The sequence below is a fragment of the Xenopus tropicalis genome, chromosome 7, assembly GCF_000004195.4.
Source record: "Xenopus tropicalis strain Nigerian chromosome 7, UCB_Xtro_10.0, whole genome shotgun sequence".
Lineage (NCBI taxonomy): Eukaryota > Metazoa > Chordata > Amphibia > Anura > Pipidae > Xenopus > Xenopus tropicalis.
Window position 1 is genome coordinate 43,083,698 of NC_030683.2, and position 20,455 is coordinate 43,104,152.

At 38.6% G+C, this 20,455-nt stretch overlaps 1 protein-coding gene and 2 long non-coding RNA genes across 4 annotated transcripts; 2 read left to right on the forward strand and 1 right to left on the reverse strand.

Moving 5' to 3' along the window:
• Positions 1-2,854: 2,854 nt before the first annotated feature.
• On the forward strand, positions 2,855-4,885 carry LOC116412318. The gene is made up of 2 exons (XR_004223664.1): positions 2,855-3,437; positions 4,637-4,885. It is a non-coding gene; the product is annotated as an uncharacterized LOC116412318 (long non-coding RNA).
• LOC100497842 lies at positions 4,328-6,687 on the reverse strand. Of its 2 annotated transcripts, XR_208793.4 has the most exons (3): positions 6,263-6,685; positions 6,114-6,181; positions 4,328-4,849 (listed from the first exon to the last, which is right to left on the reverse strand). It is a non-coding gene; the product is annotated as an uncharacterized LOC100497842 (long non-coding RNA). The 2 variants fall into 2 exon arrangements; XR_001171211.3 differs by having other exon boundaries at positions 6,114-6,687.
• Positions 6,688-12,606: 5,919 nt separating this feature from the next.
• Positions 12,607-18,154, forward strand: pax2 (paired box 2). The gene is made up of 4 exons (NM_001044423.1): positions 12,607-13,183; positions 16,107-16,275; positions 17,188-17,385; positions 17,960-18,154. The coding sequence occupies exons 1-4, from the start codon at positions 13,141-13,143 to the stop codon at positions 17,970-17,972; spliced, it is 423 nt and encodes a 140-aa protein (NP_001037888.1). The 5' UTR covers positions 12,607-13,140; the 3' UTR covers positions 17,973-18,154.
• The last annotated feature ends 2,301 nt before the right edge of the window (positions 18,155-20,455 follow it).

Consider the following 20,455-nt stretch of genomic DNA (forward strand, 5'->3'; position numbering starts at 1 on the left):
CAATAAGAATTAACACCCCGCCCCCTTCCTAGTTTCATTTAGGGAAGTTTGTTTCTTTGAAAGTTAGCTATTAACTTGTGGCAAGCAGTCAATTTTCTGTGGAATTTAGGCTATTTCCTTTTATAGGACTTAATGGGGAGGGATGGGGAAATGGGTAGATTGATAGACAAATGGTGTAGTGATTGATTATCTCTTTTGGTAGGCCAGGATCTATTTAGATTATATCAGATCATATATGAGGTTTCTGGGGACCATATGTGACAGTAAGTATTAAAGAAGGAAGTGGGGTAAATGGAAGTGGGATAAACAGAAAAGGAGACAAGATGATATGAGAGAGAGAGAGAGAGAGAGGGAGAGTTGTACATGAGCTGTATTTAAGAAATAATGGGAACCTTTAAAGATTTTCCATATCTAATCAATAATATAACCATGCGCTCTGCCTATAATTTTAGAGACCATTTAATAAAAGTAGCACAGGTTGGCTATTCTTTTTGTAGAATTGTCCATTGTTACAGTGATAAACTCTTGTCACTCCTTTGCCTGCTAATTAGCCCTTAGTTCCACAACTGCCCGACAATGGGGTTTCTATGACCCTTCCCTTCCATACCCAACCCCCTTCATTCCACCTCCGACAGTGACTGATTTTTATAAAGTTGCAGTTGGTCTTTGCCATGCAGATTTCCCTAACTGCCCTGTCGTGTGTATCCGATTAATCACCAATTAATCACAAAATAGCTAATATCAGATTCCACCTTACTCCTAATGGCAAAAAGAGCTGATCGGGGAATACCCAAAGCTGCAGGGTTTCCCTGTGCCAGGCATTCCCAGAGACTTTGCGCTTCTGCTGAATAGAACCTGCGCAGCCGATTTAACCCTTGCTTCTGCTTCTAGAGGCTAAATTGCCTCAGGGTGAGCAACAAACATAAGATGCCTGTCCGTCTGAAAGACTCACGGTATTTGGAGAACCTTTATTAGGTGTGAGGTAGAGTCTGACATTCTGGGGTCCCTTTATGACTTCAAATACAACTTGAATGAATGTACATATTAGTTATTAAAAAATACAGCAGATTATTAGAACGTTTATGCCTAGAGGAAAGTACTTTGATGCTCCTAAAACATTGTTTTCAATCGCCAGGTGACTATACTATATAGGAAGGTACCTAAATGCTCATTTGAACCCACAGTCATATTCCTTCCAAGTTTATTGCCCCTGAGATGAAGGAAAATAATGAAGGTTCCTCAGGCGCCAAAACGTTTCCAGGGAGTAATAGAAGTTTCCATGTTACCAGTCCCAAGCCTTATACTTACCTTCATTGCAATAAGTACATGCAGCTTGGCTATAGACTTTTGTATTTCTTAATAAAATCGTAATTTTTTTCTCCCAACTTTTTGCCTGCGGTACCAAACCTGCCTCCGGTTCTGCTTATTTCTTTGCACAGGGTGAATATTATCCCATAGTCCCAAACAGCAGAAATCTATAGCTGCTTTGGCGCTATTCTATCGTAATTTGAAGAAATTCAATATGTTGAATTTAATTTTGAATTTATGTAGAATTGTGCTAAGTTTTAAATGAAGTCGAATCGCTAAAGTCGTAATTATGAAGTGTTTAGCCCAGCCGCCTATAGAGGGCGCTGCCCAGCTCTGTGCTAAACAGGTGTTTCAAATACATATTTGGTCTTATCCGAGTATTTTATACCTATATTATCTCATTTACGGTTTTTAAATTGTTTTTGTCTACCTGGAAAACTTTGAAGCAATGGAAAACCACCTCCATTAAGTGGTATATAAAGGTAGTTTAACCCTTCATTAAAGGGAACAGCCCTTTGCCAGCAGCTCCTGGTTCCGATTTGCACATATTTAAAACATCTGCATAGGCAGCTTCCTTCTAATCCCCTCTCCCATCCCAACCTGTAAGTAATGTTTGCCCACAAGCTGCGGAGCTGACAATAAACTTAAAGCGCAAATAGGCTTTTTAAACCAATTTAGCAAACGCATAAATGCAACTTTAATGAGGAATCAATGGGAAAATAGTTCATTTTTCTTTAGAATCCATCTGGGAACCTGACACAGACTCCAACATCGTTAAATCAATAAGAGAAGAAAAATCTTTAGGTGGTAAAGAAGTGGATTGCCCTGTGTGTCTGAAGTTGGGTTTTTGTCTCTACAGGATTTTGCTCGGCCGAGCGCATTGGTGTAATGGGATCTACTCCTGAATTAAAGAGAAAGTTCGTCTCGAAATAAACTTTAAGTTGTAGACAGTGGCACAGTAGTTTTGTTAGCACATCTGTATTTATTTCATTTTTTTATTTTGTTACAACGCTCTTTAGTTTAGATTTGGTGGTTGCTAGCGTACCACTCAGCCTAGCAACGGGGCAAAGGGTTTAATAGTAATAATACAATCAATAATGATATCCTTATTAAAATGATTCACTTTGTGCAGCAGCCAGTGACTCAACAAGAAAGCATTTATATTCCAGGTCAGAGAGACAAGAGAACCCTTGCTTTAAAAGCCACAAAAACCACAACATTTAAAAAAACACACAGGGATCAATTGCAACAATAATGAAACAATCTAACTATGGCCTTCCCTTTTTATAATTAGCCCCTAGTTTCCCATAACTGCATGTTTCCCATAAACTCCCAGCATCCCGGAAAGAAAACAGTACATTTCTTGTATGGAGAGGGAGTCCTGGAATCTTCTACTTGTCTATTAATTAACTTATGATGATTCAATAATGACTCTCGGGTCTTGTTAAACTTTAACCCCTACAATCCTCCAGTAACCCACAGGTTTTGGGGAGGTGATGGGAGTTGTAGTTTGAGTCTAGCCCCCGTTGGCTGACACCTGTGCACCTGCCGACAGCTATTTTTGTTTTAGTGTCTGAGTCCAGTTCTAAATTTTCCACATCAGCCTGAGATAAAATTCCAGAGAAAACATTCTAGCATCCCGTACCTTCTAGAACTACATACATGTGAAAGTTGAATGTGTTCTAAAACTCAAGCCTAGAAGAGAAAGAGCCGGTATTTAGTGTCAGGCTTTGCATGTACCTTCCCAGGCAAACCATTATGGCATCTCCAAGCTCCCCTTCAGTGTAAGGACCCAGGCAGAAGTTGATACTTGTTGGTGTTCTTACTCCTGGCCCTGTAGAAGGTCTGAAACGGTTTATTTACCTTGATTGTTATTTATCTTTTCTCCCCTTCAGTGTATCAAGTGCCGGTCCAGTAGAGCAGGTTTTTCTTTCTTTGACTTGTGTTGTTATCTAAACCGTTTAGTTTTGGATGGCTGCTTTCAACTCTTTAAAAAAACCAAGCGAGGAAAGCAAGGGACACCCAGCCGAGAGGATAGTGCAGGAGGCAGGCCGTTCCTGCTTGCTTTGGTGCTAGGAGAGACGGACCATTAAGCAGGAGGATCATGGCTCACAGCACAAAGTGCTCAGGTAAGGAGCAGGCAGGATCCCAAGCAAAGTCCCTTCTCTGGGTCAAGTCTCTGAACTTGTCAGGAGAGGAGGGGAGACTGGCCAAGGGCAAGCAAACTTCTTGGCTTCTCTTTCTTTCTTCAACTATTTCAGTAACTGGGAAAGCAGGGGCCCCAGTAACTCTAGTAACCTGGAACGGCTGTTTGCGGCTGGAGTGATTTTTTTTTTTTTTTTTGTTCATTAGACACTGTAACCCACACGTTAAGATTTCTGTGCATTTTTCAGAATAGTGTGTAATAAGGGTTGATTACTCGTTTTTCATTGACTTCCATAAGTCTCTCACTGTTTTAAAAAGTATCTTTGTAGATACTTTGTATGCCAAACTGTATGGACAAATTATCTTTTGAATATATATATATATTCAAACATATACATATATATAATATTATTATTAATATATTATATACATATATAATATAAGTGTGTTTGTGCGTTATACAGTATATGTCAGTATATGTGTGTATTTTATGGGTTTGCTTATATTATAGGATCTTGCTGAATCCTCTCTCCAAAAAATGAACCTTTATCCTAATTGTGCTGTGAAGATCTAGTGAAATCCCGTTTGCATTTCAGCTTTAAATAGGAAGATCAATAGAAACCAGTTGTAATGATCTAATTAATTATGGCAAAATTAAAAGCGAGTAGAAAATCAATCTCTGATGGTGTTGAAGATGGAATTAAATTGATAGTCCATCTGTTCACCCCCTAGACCGTATAAATATGCAACCCAAGGACAGAGTTAATGGGATCAGGCTGCCTTGCACCGATTCAGATCTCCCCCCTCTACTTTGCCTTCTAGTTTCCCAGTTTCTAGGAAAGTGTCGCGAAAAATCAGATTCTAACCCCAAGGATTTTCTTAGCGTTCGTATGTTCATATTTATTTCTTTGACTTCCAACACACAACACTTCCATGGAAATCATTTCACTCCTTCTACATGGGACTTATAGTTATTAACGTCAAAATTGTGACAAAAATATGTGTTTGTGCGTTAAAAAATATATGTAAATACACAAAGCCATCAGTGGCGTCGCACACTACAAACTTGTTTAATATGTACTTCAACTTTTATAATAGTTATGATATGTTGCAAATATAGTCCAGCTTTTAGTTCTATTATTGTACTGTTTCATTACTTGACATTTAACCATTTCTCTTCCAGTTGAACTTTGTTCCAGTCCCTTTGGCAGTGAAACGGTTTATTCTTTTGGTGCCTTTTGCTTTGCATACGAGTGCGGCTCTTTCTCTTGCCTCTACTGACATACAGTGGAAGTGATCACCCACGCACCCACACTGCCCAACTTTTCTATCAGATTGGAAATTGTACAAAACTACTGGCTGCTTGGGCTCCAGTAACCTGTTCTCTGCTGGTCACCTGGAAAAATAAAAGATATATATATATTAATTTTAATGAGACTTGTTTTCACCAATGTGTGTGTGTGTGACGGGGGTTGTGTGTGTTTGTCTAAATAGATGATGATGGTGATGAGTGTCAGTGTATGAATAGAATAGAATTGCAAGCAAGAACAGTCGGTAGACGAGACATAGTTTATATAATTGGTAGTTATATCATAGGTATTTATAAATAGATAAATAGACAGACGAGTACAAATACTGATCACACACACACCTGGAAATATATATATATATATATATATAGGGGAAATCCTTCAGTGTCCGTGTTTAGCTATTACCTATAACTTGCCAAGAATTTTATCAAGATTTTTTTTTAACTTTACTAATTGATTTATCATTTAACCCATATAAAACGCTGTTAAACAGCGATATTAAAATGTAACAGTCTAATGCGATGTTGTAATGACATAACAGCAGCATATATACATATAAAATGCATTTTTTTTTTACCTAAACGAGTAGTATTGTATTTACTGCTTTAAAGAACCACCGATTCAATGTATAATGTCATCTAAAAACCATTTCTGTGTTATTTGGGAAGTTAAGCCCAGCATTTAAATAGACTTTCATTCATAAGTGGGTTATTGTCAGTTATTGTCAGTATTTTCGGTTCTCCTCCCACCTTCACCCACTCTCAAACCTCATTCAACGACCGAATATACAATATTAATTAATGTTTTAAAAAGGATCGACTAACAGCGTTGACATATAAATATTTCCCTTAAATACTGTAGTATAAGCTTGAGATAACATACAGGCATAGAAAATGTTCAGGCCCAAATATGAACCAATCTGATTTTAATTTCAAAGGTTCATTTTTACCCTATAGATTGAGTGAATAAATCACAGACATGAGAGATCGATATACAAGGAAAACAAGCAACACTTTACCAGAACCCAGATGCTGATTTGTTTAGACATATTCGGTTTTTATACAGTAAAGGTGAAATGCATCAAGCTAAAAGCCCCGATTTAAGCATTAGGTTTCCGTGTATTGGATATCAGGAGCATTTTTTTGGAAATGATGTAGTTAAAGTTATTTTGAGACCTGAGCAGTCTTCTACAAAACACACAACCATATACATTATCTCTTTCTCTTTAACACACAAACACACAATCTCTCACACACAAGAGGAACAACAAAACATCTTGGAAAGAGAAAAGAAATGCAGACATGGTGCCATTCATTGGAACCACAGGAGAAGCCTGCAAAGGAAACTTACAGAGAGAGGCTAATCAGGCATGTGCCCCTGACAGCAAGGAGGACTCTGCACTGTAGGTATCTGCAGACCTGAGGGAGAAACACAGGACAGGTGATATGAGCTAGGATAGGGGGTGGGGGCGCCTCAAACAATCAGATCTTGCTCCAAACCTGTTGTCCCGTGACCCCCTGAACAGAGGATCCTCTCTTCGGCCGCTCCACCTGCTTCTCCGGAGCCTTCCCCAAGCCTGGAGCGCTGAGAATGGCCAGAGCAGGGAGGATAGGGCTGCTTATCAGAGCTCATTGTACTCCCTCCCTCCCTCTTCTCACCCACATTCCCTTATTTACTTAACTCATTGCCCTTCAGTGTTTTCTTGTTTTCTCAATATTGCCACTATAATTCTTCATAGTTTTCCCCATCAGTTTGCTTGCTGGAGAGCTCCATTGTGTCCTCACTCCTCCAGCGCCTCACCTGCCCCATTCCCTCTCTTCTCTCTCTCTGCCTCTTGCTCTATTATTCCTTCTCTCTTTCACTAAACCTACAGGCCATTAACAGCTGATGCTGGAGATGAATGACTCCCTGCCATTCTAACAAACCCCTTTTAATTACACGTCAAACTTGGTCTTTTTCAGTTTCAAAAGGGGGGGTGCTGTTAATCATTATTAAAAAGTGAAGGGAAAAAAAACCCTCCTAAATAGCATTTCACTGCTATCCATCACTTGAAAAGTTTGGGAACAGGACGTGTTTTCAACTATTTTAAAAATAAAATACATTTTTGTATCAATGTATTTTATCCATGTGTGTGTGTGTGTATATATTTTGATATAAAAAGTCTCAGTTATAGATATAATCACACACATATATATAGGAATTATTTGGTCTCTTTAGAATTATATACAACGCTGTTTTTCTAATGTTTTCGTATAAAATAGTTGCGAGAAAAGGATAAAAAGAAAGAAGATAATTATATAAATACCACATGCCCCAGCCCTTATAAAACGGTGCAGAGAAAACACTAGGGAATGGGGCTATTCCCAGATAATATTATCATGGGCAGCTCACAAAGGGGCTGCTGAAAGTTCAGTGAATGTGGCCTTTGTGCCCCATGTCGCTCAGCCATGAGTCCTGCGCAGGGCTCCACTTTAGGGTTATATCAATGTTATTTTTTGGGTTTGTGTGTGACAAATGTAAATGCTGCCATTTGAGGAAGGCCCTGCAGCGATGTAACCTTGGAAGGACAGAGAGTGAGAAAGGGAGGAGGGTCTTTCATTACTGCTGATTAAAAGGGGCTTTTAATAAAAGCTCTAATTCCCCCATTTGCAGTTTTATGGAGGTTCAGGATAGACACATGTTATGAGCACTCGGGGCAAACGAAAACCTACACCGCTTTACAACACCTTCCTGTAGCAACAAAATAACATTTTTTTTTTGTTTGTTTATAGGTGTTATTCGTAGCATTTTAGTTATTAATACCTACGCAGGCTGCAGGGTGATCGTTTTCCAGGAAAAAAATGTTATCCAAAATCAGTTTTATTTTAATAACAATTCTAGTCCAAGTTTTTAATGTATAAAATGGACAGTTCCTTGTAGAAAATAGCGCAGGGCTTCCTGTATTGCAGAGTTCAGCAGGAACAGCAAGGCTTGTGGTTAATAACTAAACTCTGTTAGCAGGGATAGCTCGCCATATTCCATTACAGCCTGTGCCAGCTCTGTGTTTGTCTCCTTGGTACCTGCTGTATGGCATTTGGGCAGAGCTTTCTAGGCTGCTAGTGACCTATTTGTGCAATAGTTTGGGTTGGATTCGGGCAGGAGTTGCCATGCTAGGCACATGATGATTTCTGGATATCCCTCTTTGCGACAACATTTTTCTGTCAATGAGGCTATAAAGCCCCTTGTTTGATTTAGGTGGAGAAGGCAAGAGGTTGCAGTGTTATTCTGTGCGTACAAAAGGCTCACACGTGGGTTCTGTGGCAAGTCAGGGGCAGGGGCAAGCGGATTTTGTTGTGTGAACAAAGGCCTGGCCCACTATGTCTCATCTTAGAATATTATAAGAACAAGGCTGTACTATTTCCTAGTGTACATGTTCACATCAATTATATAGTGCTACCCTATTTAAAATGGGGGGGAAAGAACAACGGAAATGGGGGGTTGAAGAGAACAAGAAAGGGATAGCTTAAGGGTAATTGTGTAGTGGAGTGTGAAATTGCAGCCTGTGGTTTTCCGTATTGTACCAGAAGCTCCAAATTTTCTATCCTCCATGAGGTCTCCCCCAGCCCTCATGTCTGTGTGTCTGTGTGTGTGTGTGTGTGTATGTTTGTGTGCGTGTGTATGTCTGTGTGTGTGTGTGGCTTTTGGGCAAAAGGCGTTTTATTTATATTATTATTTATTTTACTAGAGTTGCAGTATTGTCATAAAAATGTTTTCAAAATGCAGAAATATTTTGGGGATATATCACCTCCAGATTAGATTAGAAACAGCTTCACCTGTTTGATCCCCTAATGATTCTGGGCTGAAGAAGAGGAGTTTCTCCGAAACGTTACCAAAATGCTGTAGAATATTTACAGTGTTAAACAGGGATACACTTGGGTCCTTTAGCATCCAGTTTCGCATTTACCTTGTAACTCTGTGTTTTTTTGTTTTTTAAAATAAATGTAATCTCTACCACACATTTCTAAAAAAAAAAAAAAAGAGAGAATTTGAGCCAACAATTATTTGTAATTGTATGTAATAAATACAAAATTGCTGAATTGTAGTATAATCCATGCAGTGTTCTAGTCAGTGAAAAACTAAACACATCACTCCCTTATATTTATTATAGTGTGTGTGATCAGAAAATATTTAGCATATTTAATAAATGATAGATGCACAGCAATAATCAAAGGGATAATAAAAAAGCCAGATGCAAATGGATTGGGAAAATCTCCATATGGATATTTATATTTTCAAATGAATTACCCCTGAAGCCTGTTTACTTATTTAAATGAGAACTGATGATGGTTGGGGAGTATTATCAAATGGGAAATAGAGAAAAGAGGATAAAGACAGACAAGGTGGGAGTGTGGGGGAAATATTTCCACCCTTGTTTTGTATATATTTTCTGGGGGTTGCTAATAAAAGTTTGCATTAAGTACATCTAGAATATCATGTATATCCATTACTTTTCGCCTGACTTATAGACAGCTGAGATAAGATCAATGTATGAAAGATAATTCCAAATCAAACACTTCTTTATTTCATCTTTCGAAACTCTTTTGCGTCAATTACCACTGCGGCCAAATACTTTAGAAAACTAAATCGTAACAATCCCAAATTGGAATTATCATAAGTCGCTTATCGAACTGATCCATGTGGAAGAAAATCTAACAATACGCAGACAAGTCTCTAAAACCTGAGAAAAGTATATTAAGGGGCAGGGGAATTTTACTTTTATTTTTTTCCAAGTCCAAATTTTTGAAGGGAGATATTTCAGTCTTGAGGAGAGAAAGAAAACCAACGTTAATTCGGCTCTGATGCTGATAAACTGAGGAACACAAACTTATTCTTTGATGCGGTGTGATCACATATGGGATGATATTTGGGGGGGCGACAATTTGGAAGGGGCAGGGTAGAGGCTAAATCTGTTAGTGAATTGGGGGGGGGGGGGGGGGCTCACTGCAGATCAGGTCTGCAGATGCAATTTTTTTGTCTAAATCGAAATTTTAATTTTTACTGTTTTCTTTTTTTGTGTAATCAGCAGTAATAAAGTTTTAAAGCCCCCTTTTACTTGAGCTTAACAAATACCCTCTAAATGCTAATGACCTCACACTGAGGGGCTCCTATATTGTCTACTTCTCTGGGGGGGGGGGGGGGCTCAGTCAGTGCACCAGTGAACAGATAGTAAAGGCTGATATGGATCGATAGATAGATAGATAGATAGATAGATAGATGATAGATAGATAGATAGATAGATAGATGATAGATAGATAGATGATTAGATAGATAGATAGATAGATAGATAGATAGATAGATAGATAGATAGATAGATGATAGATAGATGATAGATAGAAAGAAATGTGTGTGATTGTGGGCTAAACCAGAGAAAGCAATATTGATGGTGATTATATTCATGGTTAAAATATAATAGGAGCCGAAAGTCAAAGAACAAATACTGGTACGAATGATGAAAAGAGTTTAATAATAATACAATGCATCTGAATCATTGTTATTACGAAGTCACTTTGTGCACTCACATAAGTGCTGCCTTTATAGCATCCTGGCAAGTGAATTGAGTTAGAAAGTCATGGAGCAACTTTCCCCTCCTTTCTGTCACTTTGCCATAGCGCAGGCCTAATAGAAGACCAGAGAGCGCCATCTAGAGGCGAATCTGATCAAACATTCCGTTAAGAACCGTAAAGGCTGGTCACACTCTTTTTAACTCAAGTTGGCATTTAAACCACTTGCCAACCACTTAAATCTATTTACTGGAGCCTGAACAAGGCCAGGATGATCTACAGTATATCAACAGGAGGGAGAGAGAGAGAAAAACATACAGAGAAAAGAACGCACGATCATCTTAATGCATTTATATCTGGAGATCAGCTTGAAAAGAGAAGCCTACACGTTCAGGGTGACTGGGTTTAAAAGACTTATGTGGGAATACAACATGCACTAATGTGTTTAGATTAACCTTCAAATGGCATAGAAATATGGTGGCCAAAGGAAAACACAGGCAACCAAAAAATCCCAATAACGCAAGAGAATGGGAACATCTTGATTTTTCTTAAAGGGAGGAGAAATTAGTTAAACTGGCTGCATTGTATTTGTAATACAAGGTTATTATTTATTTGGGGAAACTCAGTTAAGAATTAAGTTACTACTCAGAACTATTACTCTGCCAATCCCAGTACCTGTCCACAATATCTATCTATCTATCTATCATCTATCAATCTATCTATCTATCTATCTATCTATCTATCATCTATCTATCTATCTATCTATCTATCTATCTATCTAACTATTTATCTATCATCTATTATCTATCTATCATCTATCTATCTATGTATCTATCTATCTATCTATCTATCTATCTATCATCTATCTATCTATCTATCTATCTATCTATCTATCTATCATCTATCTATCTATCTATCTATCTATCTATCTATCATCTATCTATCTATCATCTATCTATCTATCTATCTATCTATCTATATATCTATTACCTATATATCTCTATTTCTGTTGGACGCATTGTCAAATACTACCATTTTCTTTGTATATTTATATATATTATCTATGTTTTATTCTATACATTTTAATATATATAATCTCTTTGTGTATGTATCTACAAACCTTCTGTATCCAGTCTATCTAGTTGGCAAGCCATCTATGTTATATGTAATTGTATCTCTGTTGTCTTTAATAAATAACAATGTAACATCACTGTGTTTACGGTTTTCTATCGTTTTGTAAAATTCTAGATCGCCATAAGATAACAATATGTTACACATCTACCTGTTATCTATCCATAGATCTTTCTCCCCTCCCTGTGCCCATCATGCGTGCATCAAATTATCAATTTATTATGAAATGCTTAATAATTATAATCATAATTGCCCTTGCTTCATCCAGACATCCACCAATTCATCAGCCTTGTTATTATATAAGTTTGCAATAAAACAACCTATATAAAAAACCGGGCCTCTGTATAAGAACCTGTATGTGTAAATGTGTAAGTCTGTGTTTATGTGTGTGCGCTAATATGTGTTATGCTTGAGTGTGTTTATATGTGTATAATCTAGTTATTACCCCAATCTGAGGGCTGCTCTGCAAGATCCCCTTGGATAGAGTTGGGCAAAACTCCCTAAACTTGGCACAGGGAAATACTGGGCAATAGCCCATCAGGATTGCACCCACACCAGAAAATGCAATTTAATTGATCCCAGCTTTAGGAATGCTAAATCGATGTCAACTTCACTGCAAGAAATGCTTCACTTGCTTTCACAGAAACCAGAATTTGATCTTTTTCGGATTATACAAGGATGTATGAAAAATAACTGGGAATGCACACATTCCCGTTGGATCTATCACTGGCAGTGGGTGAAGGGGTTAAACAATAAAAATATGTAATTTGTGTTAAGCAAATAGCTGAGACGGGCAGTGAGTGTCCATTTGTCACATCCGAGTTTAATTCTTATCTAAGGTTTTGTCTCATCCTTTAGTTTTCTTTTCTCTGTAGTTTTAATCCCAAACTCACTCTCTCCTCTCCCCTCACCCCCACCCCCGGTGTGTGGCTTGGAGTGACAGACTCAAGCAGGGACCTCCTCAGTCCAGCTCCAGTATTTGTGCCTTGGCGAATCACAGAGTGGTGGAATCTATTGCCTTTGTCTGACAAGTCATCCATCTCCCAGCTAAAGGGGAGGGCTGTGTGTGTGTGAGAGAGAGAGTGTGTAGGGGGGGGGGGTATCTGAGGGGCTTTGCAGCTTTTAGAGAGACACACACGGGGAGAGGAGGCTCCATTCTCCAGCCAAACCTCCTAGCACACACATCCCACCTTAAAGTGACAACTCCTGCCGGTCTCTCCATTTTAGGGATATTTTGCAGCCCCCCCCAAACAAATCACACACCCCTGGATTCTTTTTTTCCTCTGCTTTTCGCCTCCTGCTTAACTTTGCGTTGAAGTCAGACAAGTCCAGCCAAAGACTTTGGAGGAAAGCAAACTCACCTTGCACCTTGTGCTGCTGCTCGCCACTGGCTTTTTGCCTCGCTGCCCTACAAGCCTGCTCCAGGAGAGAGCTGTAGTTATGCCATGCACCTGCCGCCCTGAGATTTGCTCCTGTGCCCGGGAAGGCTGCTGAAGGGAACTCGTTCCAAGCTTCCTGACTTGCCTCTGCCTTCGCCCCACGCTGCCCGCACTGCTGCCATTCCTGCCTCCAGCTCCAGCAGCAGAGGGGGAGAGGGGAGTACAGCGCAGCTCAGACCCTCCACCTGATTTTCTTCAAGTCTTGAAGTTCAGTCCAGAGGCGAAACGGCGACTACAGCCGAATTCCTCCCCTTCATTTGCCTCCCCATGGATATGCACTGCAAGGCAGATCCCTTCTCGGCCATGCACCGTGAGTAGTACCGGGGCCCGGCTCCATCTATTGCCTTCTTTCCTCTCTGTTAGCCGTCTCTTTGGCTCACCTGGGGCCCCAAGCTCTCTAGCAGCCAGCAACCCTCTTCCTAAAGCAGCCCCCCCCCCTGGTACTGGTAGATTCCTGTGTGCCTACCTTAGCTTCTGCTGTATGGGATTCCAGCATGTCAGCTGTGCCCTGTGCCCTGCTACCCCTACCCCTTGTATCTGTACTACACACTCCTGTCTCTCCTCCAGAGCCACGGAGAATCACTATTTACGCCTAATGAAATAATCTCTAGGTGCCAGTAACCTTATATATATATAATAAAATACACTATTTCATCAACAACAATCACATGCCTCTTAAAGGGTGAAAATGACAAAATCTGTATTAGTGTCACTTGTCACCAACTAATTATTTCTATTTCATTGGCAAGACCATTGTAAAACCCGAAACATGTAGCCACCCTTCATCAATGCAATATTCGCATGGTTTGCTTACTGCTATAATAATAATATTAATAATAATAATAACGGCAACAGTATAGCTTTTATACATCGCCGAAAGAAATAGCTAAAAAAAGCCGAAAGAAATAGCCAAAAAGGGGTTGGTAGTAATTTTATTTTTTAAATGATAATTTAAAGCTCTCTTTTCGGGTTTGTCTTTTTCATTCACCATTAATATAGCCCGCTTTGTGCCAGTAACTTAGAAATTAAATAACTGCGTTATCAGCGAAATGTATATATATTTTTATTCAACATACCTGCTGTATTCATGCTGCTTTAAATACTAGAGCCTTATACATGTTAGTTGTGTTTGGGAAGTATTAGATAGAATGGTTATTAAAGGCGATTTTTATTTACTTATCAGTACAATTAAAAACATGTTCTGTTATGGATACCCGTATATATTTATATATATACACACACACATAAATATATTTTTGTAATTTGCAGCTTTATATAAACACACTGATACACTTAAATATAAACAAAATGTGTTCCGGAATGCTACATTGTTATTGTTATTATATAATATAGGCAGATTTATAACACACTACAATAATTAAATAAAGACAAACACCAAGGAAGGTGAACCCTTATACCTTAAAATAAAACTGTACAGTAACAAAATGAAGGGGAAATTAAGTTTTAAACTTTAATAGAAACATAAAGTATACCTGTATGTGACAGTATGTTTAGTGTACATATATATATATAATATATATATATATATATATATAGCTAAATATATATAGATATCTATATCTATATATATATATACAACACAAGCATGCTCACGGCAAAACAATTACTACCATAACAATCGGTTATTGAATTTAAAATATTAATTATTAATTGTTAATCTTTTCTGCATCTGTTGCCTATTTAATAATGCGTAATATGAGTTATCAGAGGTACCTTGAATAATTTATCAGAAAGGTGCAGAGAAAATTGCTGGCTGGTAACTTTATAGCCAACATGTGCAGAAGGATCTGTATGCAGCGAGAAAACAAGTCTATGGCACGATCGCTTATTAAGGTGGAAAATAATTGTCCATCATGAGCTGGGAGACTCAGGGCAATGGGGAGAGAGTCTGGGGGCGTGGGGCAGAGTCAGTGGGCAGAGGACAGAGAGTAATGGGAGAGAGATTGGGTAAATGGATAGTATGGGGGGATATGAGAGGAATGGAAGAGATTTTAGTTAGAGAAAGGGAATTTCGGGCGGGGAGGGGGTGTTTGGGGAAAACTATATTTGTGCAGAGAGTGTAGGATCGATTTAAGGGCAATGAGAGCTTCCTCAACTTCAGAGCCAATAGATCACTGTCAGCAGCAGCAGCAGCAGCAGAGGAGAGAAACTCACCAATATAAATACATCAGCTCCCTGAAACTGCCTCCCGTTTTCAGTGCACACACCGATCGCTTTTATTCTAGTTACGTATAATCGGGGATTCACTAATATATTTATGCAGGAATTTAGCTATTAATACAAACTATGCATACAGGCAATGACCCTCCAGCCACCGCTTATGTGTGTTATTTACACAGCCCTGTTGCACTACTGAATCCCCCTCTCCTTCCAATAAGTGGGCACAGGTGCCAGCTCCCCGAATGCAGCGATGTGATTGAACGAGAAGGTTGCATCGCGCATGCCCGTGGGTGCCACTAATAGTCCCACTCACGGTCACGTGTCATTTCGTGGTCGCTCTTTCACGGTGGGAATTTGTGCACAGTGTCCGTGACTGGAAGAGATACACGTTTAACCAGTAATGGCTGGGGATTTTCCTTGGGGACAACTCAAACACTTGCCCTGTAAAGACCTGCTTCCAGCCATCAGCTCCAGCCCTGCTGTGGGGAGTTGGCTACTTGTGTGTTGGGTCAGAACCTGACCGTTAGATTATAATGGGCCAGCATGCCTGAAAGCCATTCCTGAAGCCTTGATCTGGAGTTGGGCTATTACAACATTCATTCAACCAGATAAGCTGCTTCTCGGACCGTCCATTAGCCGAGACTGGGGCGGACTGTGCGAGTTATTTCTAGGGGCAAATAGAATCACAATGGCCTAGAAACCAGGGCTGGCTGTTGGCATGATCGCCCATGATCGCTCATGATCGCATAATCTATACAGCGATTGTTATGTGCATAGGGGCTAATGTGCCTTCGCCTTCCACTGGTCCTTGATTAACTAAACATACATAGTTGCTACATGAGTTTATTGTTAAAAAAAGAAAGAGAAAATTATATATATCAATATTTATACATATACATATTTCAGGGATCTGTAATTCATGTAAGCGATGTAAGCGAATGATTCCATTTCAATTGATGCTGATCACATTTCTGCTGTCTCCGACTAATCGTTTGTTTATATGTGTTTTTTCCCCTCTCTGGTGTGTGTCTTCCCCATTCCCTCTTTCCCAGCAGGGCATGGGGGTGTGAACCAGCTCGGGGGGGTATTTGTCAATGGCAGACCCCTACCTGATGTGGTGAGACAGAGGATAGTGGAACTGGCCCATCAAGGAGTGAGACCCTGTGATATTTCCAGGCAGCTGAGGGTCAGCCATGGATGTGTGAGCAAGATCCTGGGCAGGTAAGCACCACAAACGCTTCTGTGCATCGTGGGCCATCGCCAGATACACACACACACACACACACAATATACAGTGACCGTGTAGATCTCATAAACCACGTGGAGTCAATAAATAGCCTCTGACGCACGCACAGATTGACTTGAAACTGCACTTGCTCTCAATCTAATTATGGACCAGATTAGAACCATTCTATATTCCATCTAACAGTCTTACAGGTCACAAATGTAAAGTAATGAAATTTAGACGCCTATCGGCCAACCCGGTCTGTGTTAGGTTGAGGGATGTCACCGAATATTTATAAAGTAATTATAATCATACATGGAAATTCATTAGATTCCCGCAGCATTGGGTGTTAGAAAGCTGCTCTACTAATGATCCCAGTGTCGTTATTAGCGAATAATAAATGCCATCAGCTAACTAATATTTATTCCGTAGAATAATTGCTAATATTAATCAGATCATTTCTGAGCAGAATATAAAAAGCGCTAGAAATGATTCGCCTGCAAATGTAATCAAATAGCGACTGACGCACAGACATGCCCCCAATTCAGCCGCGTATAAATTGCACAGATTCGTGACTTTCTGCTCACATCTATTAAAGACTAACAGGATCCCATAGGACAGATAATAATACTTATTAGTTAGTCGCTATATACATGTATGTGCATATCGAGAGAATTTATTCTGACTCGTAAACAGAGTGTAACTTCATTACAAATAACTTAATTTGTAGTTATCGCCTTTATTGTTTGATGCCAGCAAGGAAAGCAGCAAATGCTCACAGGGGCCCGGGCAGTGATTAATTCATAACACATCACGTTTCCCGTGTAGAATAAACCCACGATCCTGCGTTTCTCCATTATCGAATTGACGTGATGCTAACTTGCGCCTTGCGCTATTTCCTATGGCAGGTACTATGAGACGGGGAGCATTAAACCTGGAGTTATTGGCGGATCCAAACCCAAGGTTGCTACTCCCAAGGTTGTCGACAAAATCGCTGAGTACAAGAGACAAAACCCTACAATGTTTGCTTGGGAAATCCGGGACAGGCTTTTGGCTGAAGGAATCTGTGACAATGACACCGTGCCCAGTGTGTCCTCCATAAACAGGTAAGGAAATGCTGCTGCCCCATTGTGTTCTTGTTTGCTCCCTCCTCCTCCCTTACCTGTTTGTTAGCACTGCTCCTATGCAAAGGATTTTCATGTGGCCCCTTGTACTTTCATAGGATTTTCATGTTTATGACCTAATACATTAATAATAACAAGAGAATACCACTAATAATAACATGCTAATAACATTCCTAATATTAACATGCTAATAACATCCCTAATATTAACATGCTAATAACATTACTAATAATAATAATATGCTAATAATGATAATATTAATAATAATAAGCTGTATAGAGAATACAGAGGCAATTTCCTAAAGTATGAGCATGTATCTGTGCTGTGGCCTATAATTAGGCCATTTAGACACTTTACAATTTATTTTATTTTATAATAATCATCAATAATTTTGCTCGACATGCCAGTTTTTCGTCTTTGTGTGGTTTCCATCTCATTTTTTTTCAGTCATATTTGTTTTCTCAGTAATTAAGACTTTTAACAGCTCCCAAATTTCCAGACAATCACAGGGCCTAGCTGCTGAACCATTAAAATACCAATGTTTATTTCTCTTAAGCAAACAGACTTAAAGCCGCAAATAAGCCAGCCATTCTCGCACGTGTAAAACTGGTCAGGATTACGAGGCGTTTACGTAGGATTCTTCTCGTAACCCAAACTTTGATTGACAAACAGAAAACACTTTGTGAGGAACCCCTTTTCCTGCTTGTTCACTGGCAATTACTGGCTTTAATGGATTAAAAAAAAAAAAAAAGACAATGCATGTGTGCTGTGTCTTTAAAGATACCTTTAAAGGCATTTTAAGTCATAATATCACAAGACCCAAATACCCACACACAAACCCACTCAACATGCAAGCGCTGGCATGTACCGTGCCATTAAATAAAGCAAATAAATCTGTTCATATGTTTTTGTTTTCCGCTATCTTGATTAATATCTGCGCTGTGTTATTATGTTTGTAAGATAAATAAATAGATGGCGCAGCTCTAATTAGAAATGCAATGCAAATACAAAGCAGAAAATACCATTTAGATATTATCTGTTCCAATTGCACTGGCATCCCACGTAAATGTTTTTAATATTTCACAAATGACATGGAATTATCCCAAGTCATCTTGCAAGCAGCAGGTAAAATTAACTGCTGGAATGTACCTTGGCTTCAAAAGATTCCCTTAGACACACATGCACTGTAATATACTGCTAGGCTACTCCAGCAAATTATCCCAGTGTGTGCCATCTGTATTAAAATGGTTATTAAGATATGAACAGGGTAACATAATACTGATAGACTAATTATACACCTACCTATAAACCTCCCATATTCATTTTTTTAATCTTGTTTCAGCTATGTGTAGAATAAGGAGTAGTTTAGCATCCATATAGAAGTCCCTTTGTGAGGCAGGGCAGCAGTAGCAAGTATACAAGCACATGGGATCCACATTGTTTCATGCTACTGTGATGTTCTGGTTTCGGCTGGGTTGGAAAATGTCTGTAAAACAATTGACTGAGCACAAGTGTCTTGTCTTTGTATTAAAGTTTAAATCTGGTGAAATTATTATGGTCAAGATGCAGTGATGTTGACTGATGCACTTTATATGAATATGGCTTTTAATATGCCCTTATTGGTGGTCTGCATTTATATTTCTATCTTCAATGTACATTTTAGGCCTAACCTTAGATAATTGTGTATTTGTAATCATAAATACTATACAATGAAGTTAGCGCGAAATAACATATAAATGCATATATAAAGTTCAGTATATAAAGTAAATCTGTTGCAGATTTTAGGCTAAAAATACTTTAATTACATGATATTTCTGCTTATTTTAGTTCTCATTTTTAATTTTTTACTATTATTTTTATATATCATTTTCTCAGAGTAAAGGCTATTGCCCAGCCTTACAAATCCGCCTTAAGCAAATGCAAAATTATGGCTGAAAGGTTTAATCATTACCATTTTCTTAAAATCTGACCCTCTCAACAGCCGCCAGTTTTAAAGGCTTAGGAGTACAATTAAAAATTTGCATTGCCTAAAAGCTTAATCTTTGTATTGTGACCATAACAAAGGGAAAATCTGAATTGCAGGCATTATAAGTACCTTTTGGTAACAGCAGGTTATCCCAGATCCCTTTGCATTTCTTAGATATAAAGTGTTACCGCCAAACTAAACAGAACAAATATATATATATGTCTCAATTGTGAACATACTCCTAACTGCTTTTTAGTCGGCCGTTGGTCCCTAAAGTCTCAGTGGGGATTGCAATGTCGGACAGAGTAAAAAAAATAAATAGTTAGGCATTTTATTTTGGGAATGCATATATATATAATTATTTTTTCTGCCCCTGATTTCACTTCACGTCCTGTTACACATGCTCTACAATAAAGAGTAAGCCTGGTATTAAAAGATGTGCCCAAACTATGACATCATGGCCCCTTTTAGTGCCAAGTCATGTTGGCCAGGTGACTCTGATCTTCAGCTAAACAAATATGGTGCAGTGAAACACTTACCATTTACCTTTCATTTTAGCTTTTACAGTGAGACCTCACTTACATACCCTGATTTTAGGTTTTCTCCTTTTTACACTGTTTTTCTGTGGCCCCACCAGTTTATAATAGATAATACATTTCCTAAGATTCTAAACCATTTTCTTCTGGTCCCTTGAGAAACATAAAATGGGGGTTCTACTGTATAGCTCATTGTGATTTGAAAATTATGTTGATATTTTTGCTGATTACCTTTTTAAGTACCTTTTTAAGGTTAGCGCTAACATACATCCTTATTGCCGACATGTCCAATGTTAACTTTAAGCTTTCTTTGGCATTAGCTATTAGTTAATATTATGATAGCAAAATAGATCTTTTAATTGCCTATATTTCCCGTGTTTATTATGAAGCACACAATTCGCCACAATACAATTTAAATTGCTGAAATAAAGGAAAAGTTAATGTATTTCCTATTATTATTATGTATTTCCCTTATTTACTATTATTATTATGTATTTCCCTTATTTACAATTTTGTTTTTGGCATATACTATTTCGCTTCAGCAAAAGCC